This window comes from Aaosphaeria arxii (assembly GCF_010015735.1).
Source record: "Aaosphaeria arxii CBS 175.79 unplaced genomic scaffold BU24scaffold_6, whole genome shotgun sequence".
NCBI classification, from domain to species: Eukaryota; Fungi; Ascomycota; class Dothideomycetes; order Pleosporales; genus Aaosphaeria; species Aaosphaeria arxii.
The window spans coordinates 1565403-1590438 of NW_022983479.1; the positions used below are offsets into that span (position 1 = coordinate 1565403).

Consider the following 25036-nt stretch of genomic DNA (forward strand, 5'->3'; position numbering starts at 1 on the left):
TTGGGTTTTCGTGATTGGGATGCCGGAGTGGAGGTGGGCGAGGTGGTGGGCTTTTGCCGTTTGCTTTGCGGGCGTGTCAAGAAAGATTGGAAAGTCGACGTCGGGTGTGATCGTGATGATCGGGATTAGGTGGTTCCTGGTTGACTCATGATGAAGAGCAAAACAGGCTTGTAAGTGGAGTCTGAATGGTCAATCGTTCTATACGATGAAGACATAGACATGCGAATATCGTCAAAGTCCTGGGAGGTTGCAATACTACCCTCAAGCCCTGTATCACGAGAGATCGAAACATGCTCTGTAATTAGTAGAACATCCTCATCAAGCTGCCAGTCTCAACAATGTCTGAATCCGGATGTTCTCTACGATAATCGGTGCATGCTGAGGATGAATTCAACGACTACGCCGCAAAGACACCGTTCGAACCGTTGCAACTCGTCCGATTGTGCGCTCGAGGACTTGGATTGGCAGAGACATTCTCAGATGTGATAGTGCTCAGGGCGCGTGCGGAGGTAGAGTCGATGGAATTATATTGTTACATTATATCGAATACGTATGGAAGGGAGTAATGAATCCTCTGGTGCAGGCAGTCTACGGAACATCGAGATGAAATGAAGAGTGACGTCGAACCTTGCAAATTGCCAGAAGTTATCCTGGTGGTCCACTGTTAATGGTAAGCATATGACATTAGAAGTCAACAGCTACAGCAGGAGTAGCTGCTATCGAGGATATATTTGCGGTGTAGAGTGTCATGGTAGTGGAGGGGATAGGCACATGGATATTCCCTGGGGTCGACGATGGACGCGCGATCAGGCTGGGCATCAACTGTTACAGGTCGGTACCGCGGTCGGTTGATGCCCTGGCTTTTGCAAGAATAGAATAGAATAGAATGCACATGTTCACTGCAGTATAGGCACTGCCATGCCACGATTAGTCCGTCCGTAGAGGGGCGAAAAAAGATTTGATGTCTCATTGGCTGCGGACTACTATGTGCATTTCGCGAAGGAGGTTCCATCCATGCCAGTGAAGCTTCGCAATTATTCCATCGAATGGAGATTTCTTCTTCTCTTTCTTCGTTCGTTTCTTCTATTATACGACGACATCATCTGGATAGAAGATTAATAAGTTTAAAGTCGGAAGAGAAGGGAAGGGATAGGAAGGAGAATTCTTTTGGTGGAGTGCGGAGTGAGGTGTGAGTGGTGGAGGTGAAAGGGTAGAGTGGAGATGGAGACTACCTAATGTGTAAGAGTGGAGTGGAGGTGTGAAGAGTGTGCGCTGTCCGACATGCGCACCGCCTTTTCCAGGTTAGCAGCTTACACTGACCTTACACCCACCAAGAGACCGAGTGTATTTTTGTAGTGAAGAATGGATAGAGTCTGCTGCTTCTTGTCTTCTTCTTCCAATCTGAAGACTTGAGTTTTTGTGGAAAAGATCTGTTCAGCAAGGACAGGAACAGGAATAGGAGAATAGACGATAACCCCAAGTCATTCTCTGGGGCCACTGCATGTCATTCTCATCCATCCCTAGTAGTAATAGCTATTAGAGGATTACAGGCAATTACATGTCTGTGTCTCATAGCAAGGGAGTTACCGACTGTTGAACGATGCATTGCACGCCTTGAGTGGTTTTTACTTCTATCCTGACTACTACTACTACTACTACTACTACTACTACTACTACTACTCCTACTCTTCCTTGTGCATCTTCCTCCTTCTACTTCTCCTTCTCTTTTTCTTCATTTCTTCTCTTTTAACACGTCAGTCGGGCGGTCACCTCACCTGCCAGTGCCTGTCCACCTTACGAGTACATACAAGGTACTTTCCCTCGGACTTCACAGGCCTCACCCACCAACCAGCGACCTTCAACCTTCAACCCTACAGCACCAACGTCTCACCCACAAAACGACGACTTCGCCTTCTTCGCACGCCAAAAACTACTACCGATCGAATAAATCAGTCTCACCATCACACCTGACCTATTAATCTCCTCTCGTCCCTCTTTCCATCGGCTCGACAACTCTTCGCTCGTCATGACTGTCGGCAGGCCCGTCTGATGCGTACGAGTACCACCACCACATCATCATAATCATCATCACCACCACTCCCACCGCCCACCACCATAGCCGCCCTGATTTATTGGCAGGTTTTGGCAGAAACCCGCCCAATCGCACTTCATCCCTTCCGCTCGTTGCGCCGGTACTTGACAATCCAGTAATACTACTGTACGATCCAGAACACACGCACACGCAACCCCCTTCCAACCTTTTCTACCCTTCCAATCACTACCACCGCCTCCAACAGGCTATTCCTGCCCAGAGGCCAATCCCGGCCAGCCCAACCCATCCCCATCACACCTACCCGCACCTGCATCGTCCGAGGCTTCGCCCTCCCCTTCCTCCATCATGACGACTTCCTCCGACACCCACTCCCACCGTCGCCGCTCCAAAAAGGATCCCGATCGCGAGCGCACACGACACAGATCAAAGGACAGAGATAGGGAACACGATATTCTCGAAAAGGTCCGGGAGGAAGAGAAGATACAGCGACCCAAGAGTAGCAGATCAAAGTCATCGCGAAAGACCACCTCCACCACCTCCGACCAGACTGAGTGGTGGGAAGACGAGTCCTCCGTCCACCCTCGCGAGCAACCTTCCAAGGACCGACTCCGCACACCCTCTACAACCGCCTCCAAAGCTCACAAGATGGCCGTCGTTCCAGAGTTGGATCGCAGAGAGTCGCTAGGCATGGGCTCGCGAAACGGTTCCAGGAGCAGCTTGTCCTACCCGACCCTCTCCAAAACCCATGCGAAAGAGAATATTTACTCCCGCGGTAACGAGGCCCCCGAGCGAAAGAAGTCGCCCTTCACGCCGGAGCCTACAGATGTCGATGACGACGAGCAGAACAGATCCGAAGAGAACTCCCCTAACCGCCCCTCTCGTGCACCTCCAAGTCCTCCCTTGACCGAGAAAGCAGGAGCCGAAACCCGGCAAAAGTCGAGCCCGGGTAGCACCAGGCGCAGCAAGACAGAAGCCTTACATAAAGAGATGGAGTCGGGGCGCAGGAGTGTGGACAGCGGCACCCGTTTGACCTCAGAGCGGCGTTTTACCACCGCTTCACGTTCAAGCGTTCGCCATGGAAGAGGTGACACGGCGCTGGACGAGACTGATGTGACTTCGACCACCGTCAGTTCCCAGCCCAGTACAGTGAAGGGTGGTTACGACAAGGCAGCACACCTAGCAGAAGAAAGGACACGTCAAAACTCGACATCAACCGCACGTCGCTCGCCTTCTTCCAGGACCAAATCACGGCAATCATCAAGTGTGTCAAAGTCTTCAGATGCTACCCAGAAGACGGCAAGGAGACGACACAGATCATCGCCTTCACACTCGGAAAACTCACCTGCCTCTGCAGCCGACTCCTCGCCCCGCACGCCTACTCAACATTCTGTGCTTCCATCAGTGGTGACCGCATCGAAAGACGATGCACCGTCCGTTGAGATCTTTCCAGATCCCCTTTCGCGATCCCAGTCAACAGAGACAGGCTTCAGCAGCGTCCAAATGCCCGGTCCTCCTCCCCCTCCCCCACCACCTCCTCCCGCCATCGTCACCGACGCGCCCCGCGTGGATTACCTTCTCCAGCACGGCGGTCTAGCACGGCCAGTCCCGCGAAGCCTCCTCGCGGCCATCGACAATGCCCCAGTCACAGCATACTCACATTACACATCGCCCAGAGTCAGCCCTCCGCAAGCCCAGGACGTGCGCGCGGTCTTCACCCCTCTACAGAAATTGTTAGACGACTACAACAAGGTCATCGACACGAACGGGTCTCTCGCCGTCGCCACCGGATATCGATCTGTCGCCCGCCGTCTTCTCGACCGTCTCGAGGCAGTCTTTGCGCGCAATATCTCTTCCGAGAATTGCCCATGCATCATGTGTTTGGACGAGCCGCATCTTACACAAGAGGAGGACGGTGTCAACTGGGGCGAGATTCTCGAACTGGTCTCTGGAAGATGTGACCTGCCTCATTGGCCTCCGCTTGATAATGAACCTACTGAAGGCCTCGGAATCGACTTGGAAGACCCCTGCCAGAAGGTTGACATAGATGTTCCGGAAGAGTACCGTGCTCATTTTGCTCGCCAGTCGCGCAAGACAAAACAGAGCGTGCAGTCTTGGCTGTCCGATCAACAGGAATCCGCACCGGAGGAGGTCGACGATGAGACTTTGACGTTCGCGATGTTGACTCGAATCGAGCAAGAGCAGCGACCTCTTTATTATGCACTCTTATATGGATTGGATTACCTACCGAACCCACGATCCAACATCGAAGGAAAAGATGTTTCACCTCCAGCAATCACCAAAGCCGCCCTGGCCCTTCAACGCCTCTACCGTCTCCGAGCATTACCCAGAAATCAACTCGTGGTCATGTACTTGATCAAAAATCCCGACATGCATAACATCTTAGCTACCTTGTCCGCGGTCACCAAACAGGAATGGGAAATTCTCGTGTCTGGGCGATTCGATGGGTTTTTGTGGTCTGGTGCTGATGATCTTGCCGATGTGCGCCCTGGCCTTTCTCGTAACCCTTCTCGTGGTCCCGGCGACGAGGGCCCTCGCCGATTTGCATCACCTGGAGTCCCGCGTGGCTACACACCCTTCAGCCCCGGTCCCGGCTCGCGACCGGGATCTACTCGACCAGGCTCCACACGACCAGGCGGTGGAGGTGCGCCCGTCCAAATCGATGAAGATACCGAAATTGCGGTTCTCGCAGAAGTCGAGCGTGAGATCTACTCCGCCATGGAAGCCATGGAGGACGCGTTCGAACAACTCCACAACTCGGCCGAGGTCGTCCGCCGCCGCCTTCGCGAGCGTGGTGCGGCACTCTCCATGGTTGCTCAGAGCCGTCGCGGATCTGTGTATGGCGGCATTGAGGTCCGCACCGATACGCCCGCTTCGTTCGCCGACGTGGACAGCAGCCTCGAGGATCTCAGAAGTGAGGTCGGTCCTGACGATTCAGCCAGCAACGTCGGTCAGAATCGACGGAGGCGCGGTCACAGGAGCAAGGCTCGCCACACCCCTGCGCCTGTAGAAGAAGAAGACGAGGGAGAGACGTCGCTGGCGGAGAGGATCAGGAGGAGGTTGTAACGGCCGATACCTTAGCCACATGAGCATTCCCCCGCGAGTCTGTTGCGCATGCAAGCGCATGTTAGGATTCTGATATTTCTTCATACTTGCATTTTTAGGTTTTTTTTTTTTTCCTTTCTCTCTTCTTCTTGCTCTTCTTCTTCATCTACCTTCACCTTCTTCACTCATGATAACATCCTTTACGAGCTTCTTTCATCGCTTTTGCTAGCCAGCCAGTCATTCAGCGCGCCTTCTTCCCCACGATAGCAAATGATGACGATGAGAATCTAACGGCCTTTCACAACCTTTCGATAATGATACGGAACAACCGAACAAAAAACCTTTCCAACCGAATTCAGGAGAAATGTATAACGGGATACCCCTTCTTATTTTTTGTTCTTAGTACAGATGCGAAAGATCTAGCTTTCCTTGTCTCGAGAGGACAGGGAAGAATGAATGAAATAGCAAATGTTTTACCTTATCGTTCAGTTCTTTTCATTCCACCTTCAAGAGAGAAGGCTCAAATGATCCCGACGATGTTTGACGGTGGTTTGACAAGGTGCGTATGGAAAGTGAATAGAATGACCGTCTAATTGCTAGGGAAGGTGACTTGAGACACACGCAGTGGTAATTGTTTGCCTCTTGATTACAACGATAGGTTCAAAATCGATCGTCAGTAGATTGTACTTTATGCGATCTTGTAGTTCAGGCAAGGCAAGGCGTAAGTATTAGGAATATGGGATGGACGCTTGAGGGCGAATCACATTCGTGCATCTTGCTTGTGCTGAAACGAGGCATTGACCTGCACAACGACCACGAGATTTTGCTTGATCTGGATTCTCGGGGAAGTAGATTTGTATTTCCCATGTTCTTCTTCGGGTGGTGATTTGAAATAAACCTATCATATCGGCATTGTTAGAGAGTATTCAATCGAGTAGTCAACTCGTTGCTGTGTGTACTTCCACGTCCGTGAGTGTCTGTATGTGTTGGCAACGAAGCGACCAAGCGCCCGCCCGCAATCAGTCGCAATCTAACGCACCCAACCGGTTCCACCCAATCATCTATTCTCCCTCCCGCCCACCCACCTACCCTGACCTACCTGCCCGCCCGCCGACCTGCCCACCCATCCGCCCGCTTTTGTTTACCCCAATGTTTTTAACTCTTGTTCAGACATCATCACCGTCAACAACTCCACATTTACACAACCCAGCTCACCCCACTTACACCAACGTCTAGATACCCCAAACAGCGAGGCAGGCTCCTACTGCACACGCACGCAATATACACGCACGACAGAAACGCATACGACCTTTTGAACGAATTGGACGTCTGGGGCTTCGAGGTACGCGGGAATATACTGAGATATATCGTACCCGGGGAAAAGGAAACCAAAAGCAACATATCCACTGCTACTCTGAGCATTCTCTCTTGAAGAGAGGTGCATAATTGGCAGTCGCTACCTACCTACCTACCTACCTACCTACCTCACCCTTCTACAACTCTCCTCCCCACCGCAGAATTCGAAGAGAAAACGGGACGGGACGATAACATAACGTAACGGCACATACACGACGTAATCGAGAACAACCCAACACGAAACCAAGCGGATACACACGGCGATTGGATTCGAGAAGGGAATTCAGAGTCGGTGGTAAACAAACGGAAGATCACACATAGGAAGAGAGGGAGCGAGAGAGAGAGAGAGACAGGGAACCATGTCATTACGGAACGAATCGGTGGATCCGTCGACGCTGTACACGAAGCAGCAATGCATAGGCGGAGGCAGTTTCGGAAAGGTGTATAAAGGGTACGTATTCCACACCACCTCATCCCTTCTGCGAGGGGGAGGGAACGACTTGTGTGTGGGTGTTGACGAGAGGATAGTATCGATCGCCGCACCGGCCAGCTCGTCGCGATTAAGGTTATCGATGTGGAGAATGCGGAGGACGAGGTCGACGACATCGTGTCGGAGATATCGATTCTGTCGGGCATGAACTCGCCGTACGTTACGAAGTACCATGGCTCGTATCTGCACGGCTCGGACCTGTGGATTGTGATGGAGTTTTGCTCGGGGGGCAGCTGTGCAGATCTCATGAAGCCGGGCACGATTAATGAGGCGGAGATTGCGGTGATTATTAAGGAGTTGCTCATGGGGTTGTCGTATCTTCACGAGGATGGGAAGTTGCACAGGGATATCAAGGGTGAGTTCAGCATGATGCGAATTGTGAAGGGTACAAACTAATTGGGAGTATAGCTGCGAACGTCCTCGTCGGCGCGAATGGCCAGATCAAACTCGCGGATTTTGGCGTCTCGGGCCAACTCTCTGCGACGATGACGAAGAAAAATACGTTCGTCGGTACGCCGTTTTGGATGGCCCCGGAGGTCATTCGACAGTCTGGGTACGACGGCAAGGCGGATATATGGTCGCTCGGCATCACTGCGCTCGAGCTTGCCAACGGAGAGCCACCGTACGCCGACATCCATCCCATGAAAGTGCTGTTCCTTATCCCGAAGAATCCCTCGCCCGCGCTGCACGGCAACTTCTCGTCGAGTTTCAAAGAGTTCATCGATCTGTGTTTACGGAAAGATCCCAAGGACCGGCCGAACGCGAAGCAATTGCTCCAGCACAGTTTCATTCGCAAAGCAGGGAAGCCGGCCCGGTTACAGGAGTTGATCACCAGGTATCAGGACTGGCAGCTTCGCAACCCACGGCAGGAGGACTCTGACGACGAGGTGACGCCTCAGAAGAAGAGGGCGCCGGTGAATGAGGATCTGTGGGACTTTGGCACCGTGCGGCCGGTGAACAACGGTGGAAAGGCAGCCGCGCTGAGACCGCTCAATGATGCAAACTCCCGTAACGTGTCTCCGGCCAGGAAGCCGGTGCGGGCGTCTGGGGACGAGAATGTTGACATGCAAGCAGATGACACCGTGAGACTTGCCAGTCCGCCGCCTTCTCCCACGAAGATGCTACCACGGCTGCAGCCTCCAGCATCTCCGACGGCGGCGGCTAGGATTCCTCTCCCACCCTCACCAGATAAGAGCAAAGCCACCTCGACGCCCTTCAATTTTCCTCCACCAGGACTGGATCCTCCTAGGAAATCACCGGTCCCAGGCCTCTTCTCTCCACATCCACCCAGTCGCGGTCTAGTGACACCGACAAAGCCAACGACACCGCAACAACCACGACGCCAGACACCGCTTGCTCGCGATTACGACGACTACATCCAGAGATCGATAGCAGAAGACATGGATGAAATCGACGTGAAGAGCCCACAGCAGCAGCCGCGGAATCCCACCCCTACGCGGGGCTCCGTCCTGCCAGAACCTGCACCGCAGAGCAACTGGTTCGATCAGGGCAACGGAACGGCGATCAAGCAAGAGAATCGAAGTACAGCACCCGTTACGAATGGAAATACTAAAACCCCACAAGCCGTGAAGCAACTACTCGCTTCGGATCACAATGAGAGGCCGCCCGTGATGCCTAAGCTTGTCTCCCCCCTGGAGGTCGATTTTCAGAACCTTTCTCGTGAGTAACTAAACTATACTTGACTTGAAAGACATATCAATTGACACCAATCCAGTCAACAACCAACCAAAGCCGCCCTCCCTCCAAAACGACCCCTTCGGCGGTCCCTTCCTCGCCGACAGCGCCCTGAAACGAGCAACCCAAACCCCCCGCTCATCAGGCGTCGCATCAGGCGCCTCCCTCCTCTCCGGTGGTGGCCGCGCCTCCTTGCGCGCATCCCACGGCCAGCCAACTTCACCCTCAGGAGCCCAGGGCGAAATCACCGCGATATCCGGCGTCGTGGTCCCCGCCCTGCAAGCCGCGCTCGCTCGCCGCCGCAGCCAACTACAGTACAAAAACCGCGCCGACGCGGCCGAGTCGCTGCACGAGCCCGAGGCGTACCTGGCCCGCCGCCGCCGCCGCGACGAGTGCCACGAGGAGATCAAGCAGCGCGTCGCTGACCTCATCGCCACGTTCCGCGAGCTCGACGAGTGGGATGCCCGCACCGACGTGGGCATGGGCGGCGGCGTGAATCCGTTTCTCGAGGGGTTCCTTGAGGAGGTGCTGGTGAGGGTTGAGCCTAGTGATGAGGAGGAGGAACAGTAGTGGGTGGGGAGTGAATGGGGAGAGTTGTAGTAGGAGTGTTGGTGTAGGCACGGAGTTGCTCTCTCTGTATACTACCTCCGCGAAATGGAAAGGGAAAGGCGAAAAAGGGGTAGATATACACCACCAGCAAACGTACTTTTTTAGGTGCGATTCCCGGCTTTTTGCCATCGTTTCTTGTTTTCTTATTGTTCGTTTCTTTTTTTATACCTGGTTGCTTTTTTGGGTGGGGGGAGGGTTTTATATCAAGTCATGGCGCATGGTGCATTTGGCATAATACTGGACACGGAGACGGAGGACAAAGGGGTGTTTTTGATATCGGTGTCAAATATCAGGGTCACTTCACTTCATATCACAACGCTTGCAATGTATGACATTTGATGTTTGACATTTGCATTTGCCCTTTACATTTACATTGAATATGGGAGATACAGTTTGACGAAGAGAGGTCGGTGATGAGAAGGCGTACACCTATGACACCCCCGTCCTCCTAACCCTCATCCGACACCCATCGAACGGCTTCGCCGTCACCTTCATGCAGTTGAACAGCTCGCTCTCGACCTTGTACCTCCTTACTCCATCTCTCTCCCCCTCTTCATCGAACACGGGTTCTCCGTCGCTACCCCTCACCACCTTGCCCGCACCCACTTTCTCAAAATCGTACCGCCTCATCACGCACGCGAGAATGATGCGAGCTTCAATGTTGGCGAGTTCCTGGCCAATACAATTCCTCGGACCGCGCTCGAACGCGCGCCACGCACCCGTCGGCACCTTTGTCCCTCCTCCTCCTCCTCCTCCTCCTCCTCCTCCTGCTGCTGCTGCTGCTGCTGCGTCATTCCTGTTAGGGGCAGTAGAACTCGTATCCACATCCCCGAGCCATCGCTCCGGTCGAAATTCCTCTGCGTCGGGCCCGTAGACGGCCTTATCGCGATGGATGAGGTAGTGGCATAGATACAGCACGCAGCCGTCGACGCAGACGTCCTCGCCTGTCTCGCGGACGTGCAGTTTCATGCCTGAGCCGGGTGCTGCGCGGCGGGCTGTTCCCGCGGGTGGCCAGAGGCGTAGGGTTTCTTTTATGCAGGCGGAGGTGTAGGGGAGGGACTTTATTGTTGAGTCTGGGTGGGTGGCGAAGGCGTGCATGATTGCTGGGGTTGTGGAGTGCGTGCCGAAGAGGGTGGCGTGTTCGGTGCGGAGGGTGTGGAGGGCGGACGGGTGGATGGAGAGCGCGTAGAAGAGGCGTTGGAGGAGGATGGAGGTGGTGTCGTGCCCGGCGAAGAGGAACGTTTTCACTTGGTCGGCGGTGGATTGCAGGATTTGGGGGGTTAGCTCTGGGATGGAGGAGAGGGCGAGGGCGACGACGGAGCGGTCGCGCGGTTTGGTCGAGGAGGAGGAGGAGGATGGTTGTTCCTGGGAGGCTTTGATGATGGCGAATTGTCGCTTTATCTCGCGCTTGATGGCGGCGTCGGCAGCCCAGGAGGAGAGGAGGCGGCGGATCCGGACGGGGATGTTGGCCCAGAGCCAGATGCGCCCCGTGTCGAGGAAGGTTCCCATCAGCGTGTGGAAGTGCCGGACGATGTCGTGCTTCTCGGCTTCGTTGTCACTCTGCGCGTGGAGATCCAGATTCATGGCCACTTCGCCGATGATGTCGAACGTCAGGTTCGTGCACAGGGGGTCCATTTCGAACTCCTCGCCCGTGGCTGCCAGCGCGTCGAGCTTCGCCATGAAGATCTTGGTTTTGGAGAGAATCTGGGGCATCAGGGTGAGCAAGTGCTGGGGCGCGAATCCCAGGTTGAATCGTTTGCGAAGCGCTTTCCAGGAGTCTCCTTCTTCGGTGAGGAGGGACTTCTTGCCGATGAGCGCGCGGTACGATGTCATCAGTGTAGGAGACTTGGTCACGCTCTGCGGGTGCAGTTTGGAGACGCGGCTGATCTGCTCGGCGATGTCGTAACTCCTTACCACTATCAAGACGTAGCTGAATGGTCGCAGGTCAAGATACAGGAGAGGTGGGTTTCCGACCTCTTTGAGCTCATTCTCTGCGATGTAGTCTGCAACCCATGGGTCAGTCAATCAGTCAGACGAAGAAGAGTGGATATACGCACCGAAGTGACGCCTGGGGTCGCCTATCCTCGTGAATCCCATCGCAATGTCTTTCAAATTTCCAAGGAGCAATGACGGCTTCTTTTGCTTGGGGATATGTGCGTACTTGCCAAAGCGCCACTGTCGAAGGAGGGCATAGAGGGACCATACGATGAGTGGAAGTAGCGTCAACGCCGTGTACGCGGTTGTTGACCCCATTGCTGCTGTCCTATCCTATGCGTTATAAATCCTATGTCTGAGGTTGAAGTCAAAGTTAAAGTCAACTCCAGTTGCAGTGGATAAGAGTCTTAGTCGAAGTTGGGTGGTTGGTGCGTTTCCAGTGACAGCTTATTCGAAGAGCAGGCAAATTGTCGTTGTATCATATAACCAACGTATAGGGTACCCAGCCCTTGAAGTATTTCCCTCATTAAACAAACATCCACAAGCAGAATTGACGTTTAACGGGTTGCAGAGGGGGGCACGAAGTTGGATGAAACGTCTACAAAGTTCCAACCAATTAGGACGTACACAGGTTACTCGTGCATTAAACGATTAGTTGAAGTCCAATTGCTCCGGTAGAGTTCGTGGAGTCAAAATTGTGCGGCAAAGAAAGGGAGAAAGGAAGAAAGGAAGAAAGTGGAATGGTAACGAACGGAAGACTGTCGATTGGTATGACGTTGAGTATACGAGAAATAGCGAGTGAGAGGAAGAGACGCGGGCGGCAGTGGCGTATCGGAACGACGAGTAACCGAAGACTTGATCAGGCAAGTAGTTTGTGTAGTGTGTGGTGGGGAATATACGAACTACAGCAAAGGGAAAAGTGCCCGCAAAAGGTGATCAGTGATAGTCACCGTTTCGGGTATTCGTTGATGTATGGTTGATTGATTGGTATTGGATTGGCCTGTGCCACCCATCCATCCTCTTCACTTGCATCTCTTGACCTCGCGTGGATGCACCTCCGTGGCAAGTTCGTTTCTCATAGAGACGCTCCCGCATTGGCGTCTACGTGAAAGTTCAATGTGGTTGGGCCGGGATCGTGTTCGCCGTAGATCATTCTCTTGCGCATTGCCCCATTCGTAAAGGCGCGGCGGGTGGATTCGTCTTGTTCTTTACATATGTATCCGCACATGCAAGTACTTGTATCCCAGTCCAGTGTAGGCGAGTCAATCGCTAAGCGAACATCCTGCGGTGCCACCCAGATGCGACGACATCCCCGTCCCGTTCTAGGTCTCTTCGATGCGAGAGGAAGACTCTATGCAGCTCAGTTTCCACTTTCCACTTTCCAGCTAGTAGAACAGTATTATTAGAAACCTGTCACCCGTCCATTGAGGGGTAGAGGGTCTGCAACACATGCACATTGCACTCCGGAACATGATATGAACAAGGAATCATAATATCTGTTGACTATTTGAATTCCGAATTCTCCAAAACATATACACTGAGATATACACTATGATGTTACACAAGCAGCAAGCCGTCAGGTTAGCGTGTCGCAGAACGAGAAGAGAGAAGGCTTGCCCTACGTACTACACTGCACTTTGAATACAAGGAGAGATGAGATTACACTCGAGTGACTATAAGAGAGGAGGGGGATTCGCCGGTGCCGTTTTGATGGTGGTAGGAAAGAAAGCATCGCCCATGATATTCATGTTGTGGAGAACAGCCTTGAGCAAGGGACAGGTGGGAAGGAAATCGATGAACAATATATGCGTTCCGTCTCGTACAGTTTTTGGTTTTTTTTTCCTCATTCTTTCGCACTTTTAGGCCTGGTGCTTTGATCAACTAGACTGTGCAGAGTAATCTCGGGGAGCTTGTAGGCTCTGTAAGAAAGATTGATTGCTAGCAAGCAACGTGACTATAATAGTAAGAAAACACCTTCCAAAATCGCGATGCAGACCAAACGTTTAATTGGAAAAGAAAATGGACGCATATGTAGAATCACAAATTACCTTGGTTGAATCTACTTGTTTCCCTGATAGGACCCCCGCTTGAGATTGAAAGCGCGCTGGTCCTTCAACCACCTCCTGTATCCGGCCACGCTGCCAATCTTCTCGCCGTAGTAATCGGGTACGGGGTTGGCCATGGAGGAAGAGGTAGGGTCAACTCGGTGGCGCTTGATACGGTTGTAGAATTCGCGTTCTTTCTGTGGTTATGGTAAGTATCTGTTCGTGCTCGTTGGGCCAGGGTCGTGATGGAACGATGCTCTACGACTGGAGTCGTCAAGACTTACGTTCACAATATCCCCCCGGAGACTCGCATATCGCATGTTGAATACCGCTCCCCCAAAGAATGGCCCAATCAGCCATCCGACCGCGAGCAGTCCAATGGATGTGAATCCAGCAGTCAAGATAGGATCGATTCCGAGCTGTGCTGAGAGGATGCTATCATAGCCGCCCTGGATGAATTGCTGCAGTCCAAAATATGTCGTTGCAAGGGCGGAGACGCTCGATGCTACAACGCTGATCTTCCGGCGTGTGCGACGGAGCTCGAGGAAGCGGTTCCATGTAAGTGTTCCGGAGGTGGAGGATGGCTGGGAGGTGGTTGAGGATGCTGGAGCGGTAGTGGAAGCCTGTCGTATCGACAAAGTCGTAGGTGATCTGCGAATGGACGAGCTGATTGCGGGGTGCTGGGCAATCTGTTGCTGCTTAAACGATGCGGGACGCGCGCAACTCGTGAATGATGCCGTGCAGGGAGCGATAATGGCTGGTTTGAAGGCCACGGCAAATGTCCTCGCAGGGAGGAGGCCGCTCGAGGAGAGCATTGTTGCAGTAGGCGTGTGGTTCGGGCTTTTTGGAGTGGGGATGTGGGTGTCGTGTGCGAGTGTAGGTTCAACAACTTCCTGAGTTTTTAGGTCCTATCGAATTTCGGCAAGGCTTGGCACGTAAATGCGGAGAAAGAGAACCGCAAAAGTATTGATAGTTGAGAAGTTGCTGCAGTTACTGTATGAAATTGATCCTACTAGCAGTGAAGAAACAATTGGTCTGGAAGCGAAAGTCTGAAGGTTTAGAGTACGATTCCATATGCTTCAAGAAAAGATGTTGTCGTCTCCGCAATGAACGTCATTCGCAACCGTGCGCTATCACCAGTTCCCACTTGCTTAGTCATGATTCACTGGCCGAGGTTTCACTCATCATATTTATTGTCCCGTGAGACAAGATAGCGAAAATGGAGTATATCATCTATCTTGGGATACAAATTTCACCTGTCATGGTATTCGAGAACCACGGTCACAGCCTTTCAACAGTGCATTATAGAAGGTTGGAATAGCAAAATATTGACTTTAGAGTAGATTCATATCTACACCGAAATGGTAGTCGTTGTATGTACATACTTTTTCCCTTCGATCGTATTGCCTCCCTTATTCGAGGGGTATCTAAAAACGCCAGCTTGATCAATTTGATCGATAGCGCTGATTGTAGAGAAATGCATCATAATACATGACCAAAAATGCCTCTGAAACGCCGTCGCTGTGATTGTGTGTCCCTTTTGTCCCAATGCATACACCGTATGTAATCTAGATATTTTCAGATCGGAGATTGTAGAATATTTACAGAAAAATATCAGAAGATGAAAGAAAGAGAAGATGGGGTAGGTGATCAGCCAAAGAACTCTCCAGAGACTAGAGATTCCCAAGGCCGTCCTGTTTCCCAAACTTTCTCAAGAATAGAACGGGCTCCGTGAAACTGCTCGATCGTTAGTTGACCTGTCTGTTCATACAAGGGAAATTTAAACTAACCTGCGTCATGCCGAAGCCCTCGACACACCTCAATCGCTCCATGATCTTCTCGCGTTGGACCTCGTCATTTGCATCACACCCGGCAGCGACCATGGGGAAAAGAAGACATGCTTCTGCCGTGCTTCCCCTCCTCACCTTATGGAGGAGACCAATAATTGCTCGGACTGCGTGCTGCACTTCAGCATCTTCTGCTGATTTGCCGAGCACGCGACGGTATAGGTGGATCAATCCCGCCCAGTGGAACATCTCATTGGTGGCGTTGATTTCTGAAGCATCCGATGTTCCCTCGTTCTCTTCACTTGAAGAAGATCGATGACTGCATCCTTTGTAGACGGCGTGATTGCTGAGCCCATCTTCGAGGGCACGGCGGATGGAGATGGCTTCTTGAACGACCTCTGGCTCAGGGCGCCAGTCTGGACGGACATTACCATTCTGGTCGAAGCGAGCAGGCTCGCATTGTTTGGCAAGCTCTGCAATTCGGGCGAGAATACGGACGCAGCGCGCTGTGAAGCCCATGAGACAATCTATCTGATTCTCTTCATCCGCCAACGCCTCTGTGCAAGTCCAGTAGATGGAACCCAAAGCTTGGCCATTCTTATTGCCACTGAGTGACCCGACGACTTCGAGGTAAGCAAACCATCGAGACAAGAAGTAGCCAACCTGGTCATCGCGGCTGATGCTTCCAGGGCCTCCACGGGAGACGATCATCTGTCGTGCAATGGCAAGATGGTCTTGCCATGCAATCGAGACACCAAAGGCATCAGGAGAAATGATTTGTAATGAAGCCATCATAATTGCGGGTGCTAATGTGGCATTGGGGACTTCGTGGTTGTTGACCAGTGCAGCACGCAGTTGCGGAAATACGTCCTTGACCCACTCGGCAATGCGGTTGACTGGTTCGGGGTGCTTGAGCAGACGAGCTCGATGCGAGGCACTGTATGCGAGCAGAAGGCTCATGATCTTGGTGTCCTCCATAGCCACTGTAGTGGTCAATATCCTGTCATCAGAAGCTGGCAAAGAAAACTTACTCTTGGGAAGAATCAGACGGAACGGGTTTTGCCCGCAGTCATGAGGAACTAGGATCCTGGCAGTGTGGTTGATGAAGTGGTGAAAGTACATCAAGTTGATTGGGTTGTCGAGTAGTATCGGAGAAAGTGGCTGAAGGGACTTCGAAAGCTTGATCGGGACAGGCTTTGCATAGTAGGCACCCTCTTCGAAAGCCATTTCCTTGCCTTGCTGATCATCCTCACCGTCCATGTTAGTATCATCGTCGAGTTCCATAGCGTGACTTGGTGGTGTAAATATTTGAATTGCATTGTAATCTTTGTTGTTTGGCGTGTCGAGATCTGGTAGGCCAAGATCATATCCATAGGTGATAGTCCCAACATCGCGGTTATTGTAATGTGCCGAGGGACTGTAGGCGATGGGGCTGTCGCCAGGCGGTCCCGCAAGTAATGACAAGACGGACATGCGTCGAAGTTCAGGAGGTGGAGGTTGAAATTGGCCATGATTTTGTTTTGATGCAGCACGATGATAGGCGTCTTCGGAACCAACTGAAGAGTTTGGCGTCAATGGCATTGGCATATAAGGGCTATATGGTGTTGGCGGACCTGCATTGGGAGAGAACACCTCGGACGCCGATCTATTCGAATAGTAGTCTTCGGCTGAGGTGTACGCAGGGGATTCGCCGGCCTGACTTGTGTTGCTTTGGCCGCTGATTGACTGCGCAAAGTCACTGATGTGACCTTGGCTGCCATTATCGTAGTCAAAATGAGTGCGATTTGGCGGAGGCATGTTGGCGTGGAAGATTGGTACTTCGGCAGGTATGGATGGAAATGCCGTATTTGTGGTGTAGCTGTAAGCTTCGAAATTCGATACAGGTGGTGAAGGATAGTCGAAAGTGGCAGGAATGGTTTGAAAAGGGTGAGCAGAGACGGCAGGTAAAGAGGTTTGAAATTCGCCGTACGACGCCGCAGCCATTGAATGTGGTACTGCTTGGCTTGCAACGGGTTGGTTTGGTCCAACCTGAGAGGGATCGGATGTTGGATTAGAAGGAGCCGAGTGTGATCGAGCGTGATGAACCAAGTCGTTCCTCAAGGCTGGAGGACCTGGAGGAAACAATGGTGCTACATTCTCTTCGAATGTCAATGTCGACTCATACGGACTGCTGCCTGTACTCGATGCTATCGATGTAGGAGTGTCTGTATTCCTTCGGGTTCGACCGCCCCAATTGAGTCGAATACTATAGTCACATGTTTCTCCTGTCCGTTCGCAATTGGCACAACCCGGCCTCTCTTCTCCACTATATGGAGATTAGCTATACGATCAAACAATATATCGGACGTAACCTACCACTTGACTTTCCGTGCCTTACAAGGCCTGTAACTGATATCAGAGAAAGTTCCATAGGTTATGAGCATCATTGAAGGAGTGGTCTCTTACCAGCAGCCAGTACGAGAACGTCTCTTGGGTTCACCGGCTCCAGGTCGCTTTGGTCTAGGCATCGTGTCTTGAGTAACGATAGAGAATAAGAGTTTGATAAAAGGTATTCAATGAATGCCCAGAGTATGTAGATAATTGAGGAATGATCGGCAGCAGAGGCTTATATGTGTATTCTTTCTTGTATATAGAGCTGATGAGTAGGCTGAAAGTAGTAGTCAGAGAGATAGTGTAGTGCAATGACGAGCGGGGGTCAATCTTTGGATCGCTTGCTCGTCTAGTGTAGTGACGGTCTACCCAGACTTGTAGGTAGTTTCCAGAGTTCAGTGCTCTGTAGTGTCCAGTCCAAGAATGATGTTCAGTGCTCAGGTGTTAGAGTGTTAAGTGAGCGAACAGCTGGTGGAGGTGGTGGCATTGCATGCATGCATGGGTGGATGTGGGATGTGGGATGCAGGTGAATTAGCGGCATGCAACGGCTTGGCGCATGCTCTGGTTCACGACTAGAGTCACTAGACAATGAAGGGACAGGCCAGTAGAGTACTCAAGCAGTAGTTCTATGAATAATAACTGGAATGACTGGTTCGCGAAAGGCGGTGGCCTTGCGATCGTTGCGGGCGGCGGTGGTGGTCGACGCCATCAAAGGCTGTGGTACCAGCTCTGACCTCAGGCTTGTCCTATTTCTGTTGCATTCTGAACAATAGAGATTTCCAGCAACTGAGTGACAATTAGACACCGGGAGAATGATGTAACGAGGTTGAAATAATGGTACGCATAGTTAGAGAGAGAAAAAAAGGATTGTAGGTGAGGGGAAGTTACTTTGACCTGGTGATTGCCTTTGATAGGGTGGAAATCGGAAGTGCTATCTTCGTTCACCTAGGCCAATTCACTGACCAATCGCATCTCATGGCTTCATCCGGTAATCATCTTACCTAGACTCCCAAAGGGTAGGGTTACAGAATCTAGAGTGGGCCTGGCTTCCCTTCCCCATCTTTCCTCGACATCATCACGGGAAGAGAATTCTTCATTCACCCAATAACCATCGTATCAACATTTGCGCTGCTAGAGTCACCAGTAGTTATGTTCTCATCTTCGTCCCATTCTGCAAGACTAACGGCCAGTGGAAGATTCGATCCTCACTCGGGCCTTTTGCATAGACTCTTTGCTGGCTTCCATGCAAGCCACTACGTCGCGTCCACACAGTACCACTGCCACTCTACTCATCTCATGATTGGCCATGGCTAAGTGTCGAAAAGCCATCGTAGTCGTGGATGGGGACTCGGTCAATCGCTTCGCCTTGACATGCACTGCACACGCGATTCGCCTGTGATCACGCCCTTCCTATGCAATTGTCATTCCGATACGACGTTCCAGCATCTTTGGCCGCCAGCTGTAGACAACTATTATCCCTCGACTAACTTCCTCTTTACATTTCCTTGTCTCCCTGTCTCCCGCGTGCGCCCGTGGGACAGGTTACACCTCTACGGCTTGAGCCGCATGAAACCCCAGCCACAGGTCATCAGTCATGGTAAGAGCTGAATCCAGAACGACAAAAATAATCTCCAGCTCTATGGGAAAGGCGCACCTCTAGCATCTACTCGCTGCATCTCTCACCGCGTCCCTGACGGAGATCCCTGATGGAATTCTCTTCCAGGCAATCCTCCCGACGTGATGGGGTCTATCCATGCCTTGAATTTTCTTTGATGCCATGTGATGCGAGCCAGTCGCGGGCCATGGTGCCTGAATATCATCATATTGGTAATGCACAGCCAGATCACCGGATTCCCCCATTACGATCTTCTCAACATGCGCAGGGCGCGCAAATACGATCATCCCATGTCTGCCACGCCCCATTTCCGGTCAATATGCTTCTATCCACACTGTGTAGCAGCCCCACTATCTCCTTCAACTGAGGTCCCAGTCTTGTCGCATTCATCAGCTTCAATGATGCCAAAAGCCAATTTCGTGGCTAAATCCAATGATGGGGCCACAGGACCATCCGTCCCATGTGCTAAACGCGAGGGAGCGGGAAAATGCAACAGCCCTACTGTAGTCCCGCAGCCATCCAAGTGGCTTACCCATTGTTCACCTCAGCCATGGATCAAAGGGACTCCATTACCCTTTTCGGCCTGCTTGGCATACCTCATCTGAAAGTCTTTTTCTGCTTCTCATTGCTTCTTGCTGCCAGCTGCTCTCTCTCCGAGGTATGTACTCCTACTCGTAGCCTTCAACATTACATGTGTAAGCCTACCCAGTAATCCCACCTACCTAATAATATCTCTTTTTTTGTTCCTTGTGACTACTCATTTCTTGACATGGTCGACTTTGATATCACCACTACGGAGTACTACTCATCTTTTTTTCTTTTTGCTGTCAAGTCATACATACATGATGCATATGAGAAATTGACTGTGTTACACTCCGAAATCGCAAACGCGCTGGGCATGTAGAATTACTCACACATACACAATGACAAACATACATGCATTACCAACCTTCTCTCCTTAGTTCCCATGCCATGACGTTTCGTTGTTACATCAATCCTGCATTTACACCTACACCGTCTATTTCCAACATCCTTCTCGAACTATTCTCGAAGCCAAACCTATTTTTTCCATTGTTGCGTGCAAGCTTCTAGCGGGCGTGGATTGGATGTACATGACCCATCTAGTCTAGCCTCAATCTATCTATACACAGACTTCCCCATTTCATTCCTTCGTCTGGCCCATCCCCCACACCCACGCTACCGCAAGAGCCTCCTTCAACGGTGAACGCTAGTCTAGCACTGAATAGGTCTACTTGCACTAGCCACAACATCAACCACACCTCGTCTTCCTCCGCTGCTGGCTGGAAAACCAAGCTTTCAATCCATGGAAAAGCAACCGAACGAGCCACAGTTCCCTGCTTGTGTGTCTTGTTCCTTTCGGTTTCACATACACCGAGGTACTCCGCTTTTCTCCTTATTCTCATCCGTGGTTGACGTTACGTAGGTAATGGTAAGGGGGTTGCAGTTGGTAGGTTGAACGGTGCGTTTTCATCGTCTTTGCTCGGGTCTCTTTGTTTAGAACCACACTAGAAATGGGATATGGCCTGATGTGGCGCGTGAAAAAGACCATTGCGTGGCGCAAATTGCGTGGCTGGTGTAGATGTTAGTCAGATATTTGACGACGTGGAAGTGTTGGTTGCGTTGTTTTCTCTCTTGCATCTTGGCTTCAACTTGGCTCAAGTGTTTTGTTGAAAAATGAGGTCCGTGATGATGTACTGGTCTTGGAAAAACAAGTTCATGGCAGTTGTGCCGAGATGCGAGGTTTGGGAGAACCGAACAAAGTAAGTAGAGACATGATCATTGCATGCTTTGGTTTTGTTGGCATTTCTGTTGTCTTCGATTTACTCTCATGGAGCATTCTGTAAATCTCATTCTACTTTTCATGATCTCCCGAGGATCTTCCTCGATACTTCAAGTACTGTAGTACGTATTGTGGTTCGCGGTCATGTCAGAACGTACAATGCTTCCTGACATACCAGTATATGCCTTTGTGGTACCCCAGTGTACCTAGCAAATTTTCACGGCTTCGATATCATCAAGTCATACTGCCAGGATTAGCTAGACAAGTAGATGATGTTCCAGTTTCTTGGTGTATTCGGTCTTATCTGCAAACCTCGAAGACCCCATTTCTCGGCCCTTGATACTCGAGGGCAGTTCTTCTTCTTCTAAGGGCGACTCTGGTCTTACTCGACAGTCGAACATTACGGCTCGATCAAGACTTTTGAGAGAATCGTCCGGCTCGGCACAGTGAATAATAGGAACGGGTGCTATAGGCGGCTGATGGGATGGACCTGGAGCAGTGCACTACGATTTTCAAGTACGTGTCAGCAAGATCAACGATATCTGAATAGAGAACTCAGCTACTGACAGCAAAAGTAGACCCGATGTTGCTAGCTCAGGTGTGATACTTGTGGAGCTTCAAATCATACTTGAAGGGCTGGATCCATGTATTCGTTGAGCCCAAGTACTGCTGTTGCTGTTCAAAATCCTCCCAGCATTGTAAATTGATCACAGTGATATAGGAATGTTCGATAGCCTTACGGGCAGGGTTTGTTGGCACAATCATGGCCCGATCGAGAGCAGTACTTGTCTCAGTGCTCGCCAGCTTGATGCTGTTCGGGTCTCTCTGTCGTCACCTAACATCGCCGCCACATTTGCGTTATGTACATGATGCCGGACTTACAAAGTTAAGGATCCTGATGTAAGGTTTGAGTGGCAGTTTGTCGATAGCCTCTTCTTCTGCGCAGTGTTCGCTGAAGAGGACCCCCTGCGAGCTTATGGTGACATGGCTTATACTACCTGGAGAGGACACCAGTTTCTTCGTAGCATATCTTCATGCCGCTCTTCAGCTTCAAAGACAGTTGGGGTCGCTGTAGAAGGTGTATCAGTATTTGGAGAGCCCACCCCAGTGACACTGACCGATCATGTCTTACCGTCAAGTGCAACTCATTGTCAGTTCCAGAGGGTCGTACTAGATACGTTGAAGAGTGTACGCACTGGTTGCGTCATGTTATTCGTGTTGGAGTATTGTTTTGATTTTCACGTGAAGCACTGGGTAAAGTTGTGGACTTACCCTGGTACGCGTCCCGCCACGCGACAACGCAAATTTCAATCACCAGTACACCCAGCCTCATTTACTTTCCCTCTTTTTATCCCTTATATAATTAGTATAGTTTTGAAAGCTTTTGTTCTACGGAACACTCGGTCAGCTGAAAAAATACAGAGAAGATTAGCATGGCCCCTGCACTAAGGATGACACGCTATCAAAAGCTTTGAGAGCAAACATTTTTTTTGCCATTTTTTTTACCTGGGTTCGATTTCAGGTTGGTACTGTTCTTTTTTTTTCCTTACTTTTTCTTTTTCTGCTCCTTAGGAGCAATCTGAGGTGAATGTAGCATGCGGCAGAGTTGATAGAATTACAATCAGTCAAATTGCATTTGCTCTCGGTATATCAGCATTAGTTCGTACTATCTTTTTGCAGTGATTTGATACAAGACAATATGCATAGCTGTTAAGTTTGTAGTTTGAAATTAACGACAGTAGATGTTACAAGGGATAATTCGAAGTATCTCTATAATGTCTTCACCTTTTAGTCATATCTCATCTCTTATTGGAGTTTACTATTTCATTGCAATTCTCCTTGTTCACGCACCATCATTACAATTATCTCCGTGACCATCTATCTGTCAATTGCTTCTTCGAATTTACAGGCTGTTGACTATGTTGTGTCCGGAACACTATAGCACCATGAATGCCCACACAACACGCCGAGGTACTTCAAATGTACTCAATAGGGCTCCTCGTCTTCAATATCTGACCCACCCTCGCTTTCTATCCATTCTGATCCCTCGGACTCATTGTGGCTGTCAGTGTCTTCTTCCTCCTCTTGCTCAGAAACCTCCATTTCGTCCGAAGCTGAAGATGCGTATTGGCTACTGGTATATTCGTCTTCAGATTCAGTAACGTTAGGGTCGCCACCATATGTCAGCACCAGCTTGACACCTGTACCGATGGTGAAGTCGTGTTGGAGGTTTTTCACATATGTGTAGCATACCCAATCTCCACGCATATCCGCCTCTGGGTCGTACGTGTCGAAAACAAGCTCAACGCTCTCGAGGTGCTTGAAGTGCGTATGGGTATAGGCAAAAAGCTCTTGGATCCAGAGGTAGGTTTCGTGATTTGCGCTTCGTATGACTAAGGTCCGCAGCGTAAAGGGTAGGATCGCGAGTGGAGAGGCGGCAGCCTCGAACAGCCTCGCTTCTAAGTGTTTAGAGATATCCGGTGGGGCAGCTGGCCAGTTGTCGATGTCTTCTATCCGAGCCCATTCCCGGAAGTAACCCATGACTGCCTGGATATCACTGGGTTTCGAAGCCTGCTCTGCTGTCATACTTGTGCCTGGGCCTGCCGATCCTGACTCCTCCAAGGCTACAAGGAAATCCATGTTCCCATCCTCTGACAATATTGGTTCTAATTTGGCATCACTGATCAGCGCACAATGAGGTGCGACCAAGTGTTGCAGCTGCTGTAGCCGTTTCAGCGGTATAGCCAAGCGTCTGAGAGTGCGGTGTGGTGAACACCAGTACCCACACGGAAGGGAGAGTATATGTACTGATTGTGGGAGGTGCCTAATCAGATGAAAGAACAGGACATATAGCATCTTTGAAGCAAAATTCTTCCACTCGAAAGGGTTGCACGATATGTCTCCCATGTAGGTTACTGCGGTGAGGGACGGAAGTGATGGTATGAAGTATTTTAAGAAGCTCCTTAGCTCAGCGCAGCGTGCCTTGATTGGAACCAGTCGAACGTCGAGATGAACGGTCTTGATATGCTGGAAATCCAGCAGCGAGTCCAGCGATGGGTCTGGAAAGGGAAATAAAAACCGATCTATGAAGTCTATTTGAATTTCGAGATTTTCGATCTGCGGAAGGAAGCGCAATCCATAAGCGAATAGGAGTGCTCGAGTTGTGAGGCGAAGGCACCGCAACCTAGAAAACCCTTGAAGGGTTTCGAGGCCAGAGAGACGCATGTTGTAGAGACGTAGTATGCGGTCGTTGTAGTGGACATCTAACAATCTGAAATTTGGAGAAGGTCCACTCATATACTGTCCAAACATGGGCCCAATAGTTTCAGGCGATTCAGCGCCCTTTTGCCGAAGTTCCAACGTCAAAAGCTGCGGCAGTAGTGCGAGAATGACTCCGCAAATCGCGCCCGGTCTACCGTCGAGGAGGTCCCGTGTCCAGATGACTTTCCGTGGTCTTGAAAAGCCAAGGTCGGCGATGATTCCGTGTCCAAGCGACATGATGTTCCGACCCTCAGCAGTCGCAGCGAATTGACCTTGTGCTATTTTATGTTGATGTGACAAATCAATTGAGAGATGTCTGACTTGTTGTGCTAGATCAGGGCGATCGTTAAGGGTGCGAAGAAGATTTGCGTAATGGTCGTAGCTGCCAACTGAGTGAGACGCAGATATCTTCCACCTCGTACACAACTTGATGTCTCTGAAAAGCACCCGTTGCGCTTGTTTGGAGAGCCGACGACAAGACAGTGCCATGCTGCATAAGTCGTCGCGTTGCCTGGTATCATTGGGGAAAGGGCTTTCATAGGTTCTATAGTTTCCGAGTTCTTCGAGATATCCAAGACGTATTTCTCCAGCATCCTGAATACCAGTAGTCATTTCTGAAGCTATTTGATAAACAATCTCGTTTGGGAGACGGTACAATGGCCGTTCAGTGTTGCTAAGGAATGCCAACCGTGCAGCAAGCGACTGGCGCGAGGAAATCGAAGACATCGTCGAGGGGAACCACAAGTGGAAATTGGCGAAAGGTAAGTATTGAAATATAAATATAGTAGATACAGTGTCGTACCTTCCGAGATTCGATGAAGATCCGTTCTAGTCAAAGTCAGCAGCGGGTGCATTGCAGCTGTATGAGCTGGGAGATAGTCTGCGATGAACAAGGTGTAGTACAATCAAAGGTAAAAGTTGGGTGGAGTTTTTGTAGTGGCCAAACAGGCCTTAAG

The 25036-nt window shown here is 50.8% G+C and overlaps 7 protein-coding genes across 7 annotated transcripts; 3 read left to right on the plus strand and 4 right to left on the minus strand.

Moving 5' to 3' along the window:
* Positions 1-2398: 2398 nt before the first annotated feature.
* BU24DRAFT_434607 (uncharacterized protein) lies at positions 2399-5137 on the plus strand (the record flags this gene model as incomplete). The annotated part of the gene is made up of 2 exons (XM_033530039.1): positions 2399-2515; positions 2549-5137. 2 exons carry the CDS (start codon positions 2399-2401, stop codon positions 5135-5137), a joined length of 2706 nt encoding a protein of 901 aa, XP_033381973.1.
* A 1694-nt stretch (positions 5138-6831) lies between these two features.
* On the plus strand, positions 6832-9227 carry BU24DRAFT_349420 (Pkinase-domain-containing protein; the record flags this gene model as incomplete). The annotated part of the gene is made up of 4 exons (XM_033523604.1): positions 6832-6923; positions 7001-7317; positions 7371-8642; positions 8698-9227. 4 exons carry the CDS (start codon positions 6832-6834, stop codon positions 9225-9227), a joined length of 2211 nt encoding a protein of 736 aa, XP_033381974.1.
* A 468-nt stretch (positions 9228-9695) lies between these two features.
* BU24DRAFT_464399 (cytochrome P450) lies at positions 9696-11519 on the minus strand (the record flags this gene model as incomplete). Its single annotated transcript, XM_033532201.1, has 2 exons — positions 9696-11269; positions 11324-11519. The coding sequence occupies 2 exons, from the start codon at positions 11517-11519 to the stop codon at positions 9696-9698; spliced, it is 1770 nt and encodes a 589-aa protein (XP_033381975.1).
* Positions 11520-12730: 1211 nt separating this feature from the next.
* Positions 12731-13115, plus strand: BU24DRAFT_242029 (uncharacterized protein). Its single transcript, XM_033522288.1, has one exon. The coding sequence runs from the start codon at positions 12855-12857 to the stop codon at positions 13062-13064; it is 210 nt and encodes a 69-aa protein (XP_033381976.1). The 5' UTR covers positions 12731-12854; the 3' UTR covers positions 13065-13115.
* A 206-nt stretch (positions 13116-13321) lies between these two features.
* On the minus strand, positions 13322-14344 carry BU24DRAFT_424637 (uncharacterized protein). Its single transcript, XM_033528556.1, has one exon. The coding sequence runs from the start codon at positions 14059-14061 to the stop codon at positions 13450-13452; it is 612 nt and encodes a 203-aa protein (XP_033381977.1). The 5' UTR covers positions 14062-14344; the 3' UTR covers positions 13322-13449.
* Positions 14345-14742: 398 nt separating this feature from the next.
* BU24DRAFT_242038 (uncharacterized protein) lies at positions 14743-17839 on the minus strand. The gene is made up of 5 exons (XM_033522289.1): positions 17479-17839; positions 17389-17415; positions 16065-17338; positions 15037-16016; positions 14743-14983 (listed from the first exon to the last, which is right to left on the minus strand). Exons 1-5 carry the CDS (start codon positions 17538-17540, stop codon positions 14897-14899), a joined length of 2430 nt encoding a protein of 809 aa, XP_033381978.1. The 5' UTR covers positions 17541-17839; the 3' UTR covers positions 14743-14896.
* Positions 17840-22805: 4966 nt separating this feature from the next.
* BU24DRAFT_483445 (uncharacterized protein) lies at positions 22806-24806 on the minus strand (the record flags this gene model as incomplete). The annotated part of the gene is made up of 1 exon (XM_033533282.1): positions 22806-24806. One exon carries the CDS (start codon positions 24804-24806, stop codon positions 22806-22808), a length of 2001 nt encoding a protein of 666 aa, XP_033381979.1.
* Positions 24807-25036: the final 230 nt, after the last annotated feature.

Coding starts and splice junctions, on each gene's coding strand:
- BU24DRAFT_424637 (XM_033528556.1), bottom strand. CDS start 14,061: ATGCTCTCCTCGAGCGGCCTCCTCCCTGCGAGGACATTTGCCGTGGCC.
- BU24DRAFT_242029 (XM_033522288.1), top strand. CDS start 12,855: ATGAGATTACACTCGAGTGACTATAAGAGAGGAGGGGGATTCGCCGGT.
- BU24DRAFT_242038 (XM_033522289.1), bottom strand. CDS start 17,540: ATGCCTAGACCAAAGCGACCTGGAGCCGGTGAACCCAAGAGACGTTCT. Junction 16,017..16,064: donor CCGTCTGATTCTTCCCAAGA/GTAAGTTTTCTT, acceptor TGACCACTACAG/TGGCTATGGAGGACACCAAG. Junction 14,984..15,036: donor AGGGCTTCGGCATGACGCAG/GTTAGTTTAAAT, acceptor ACGATCGAGCAG/TTTCACGGAGCCCGTTCTAT.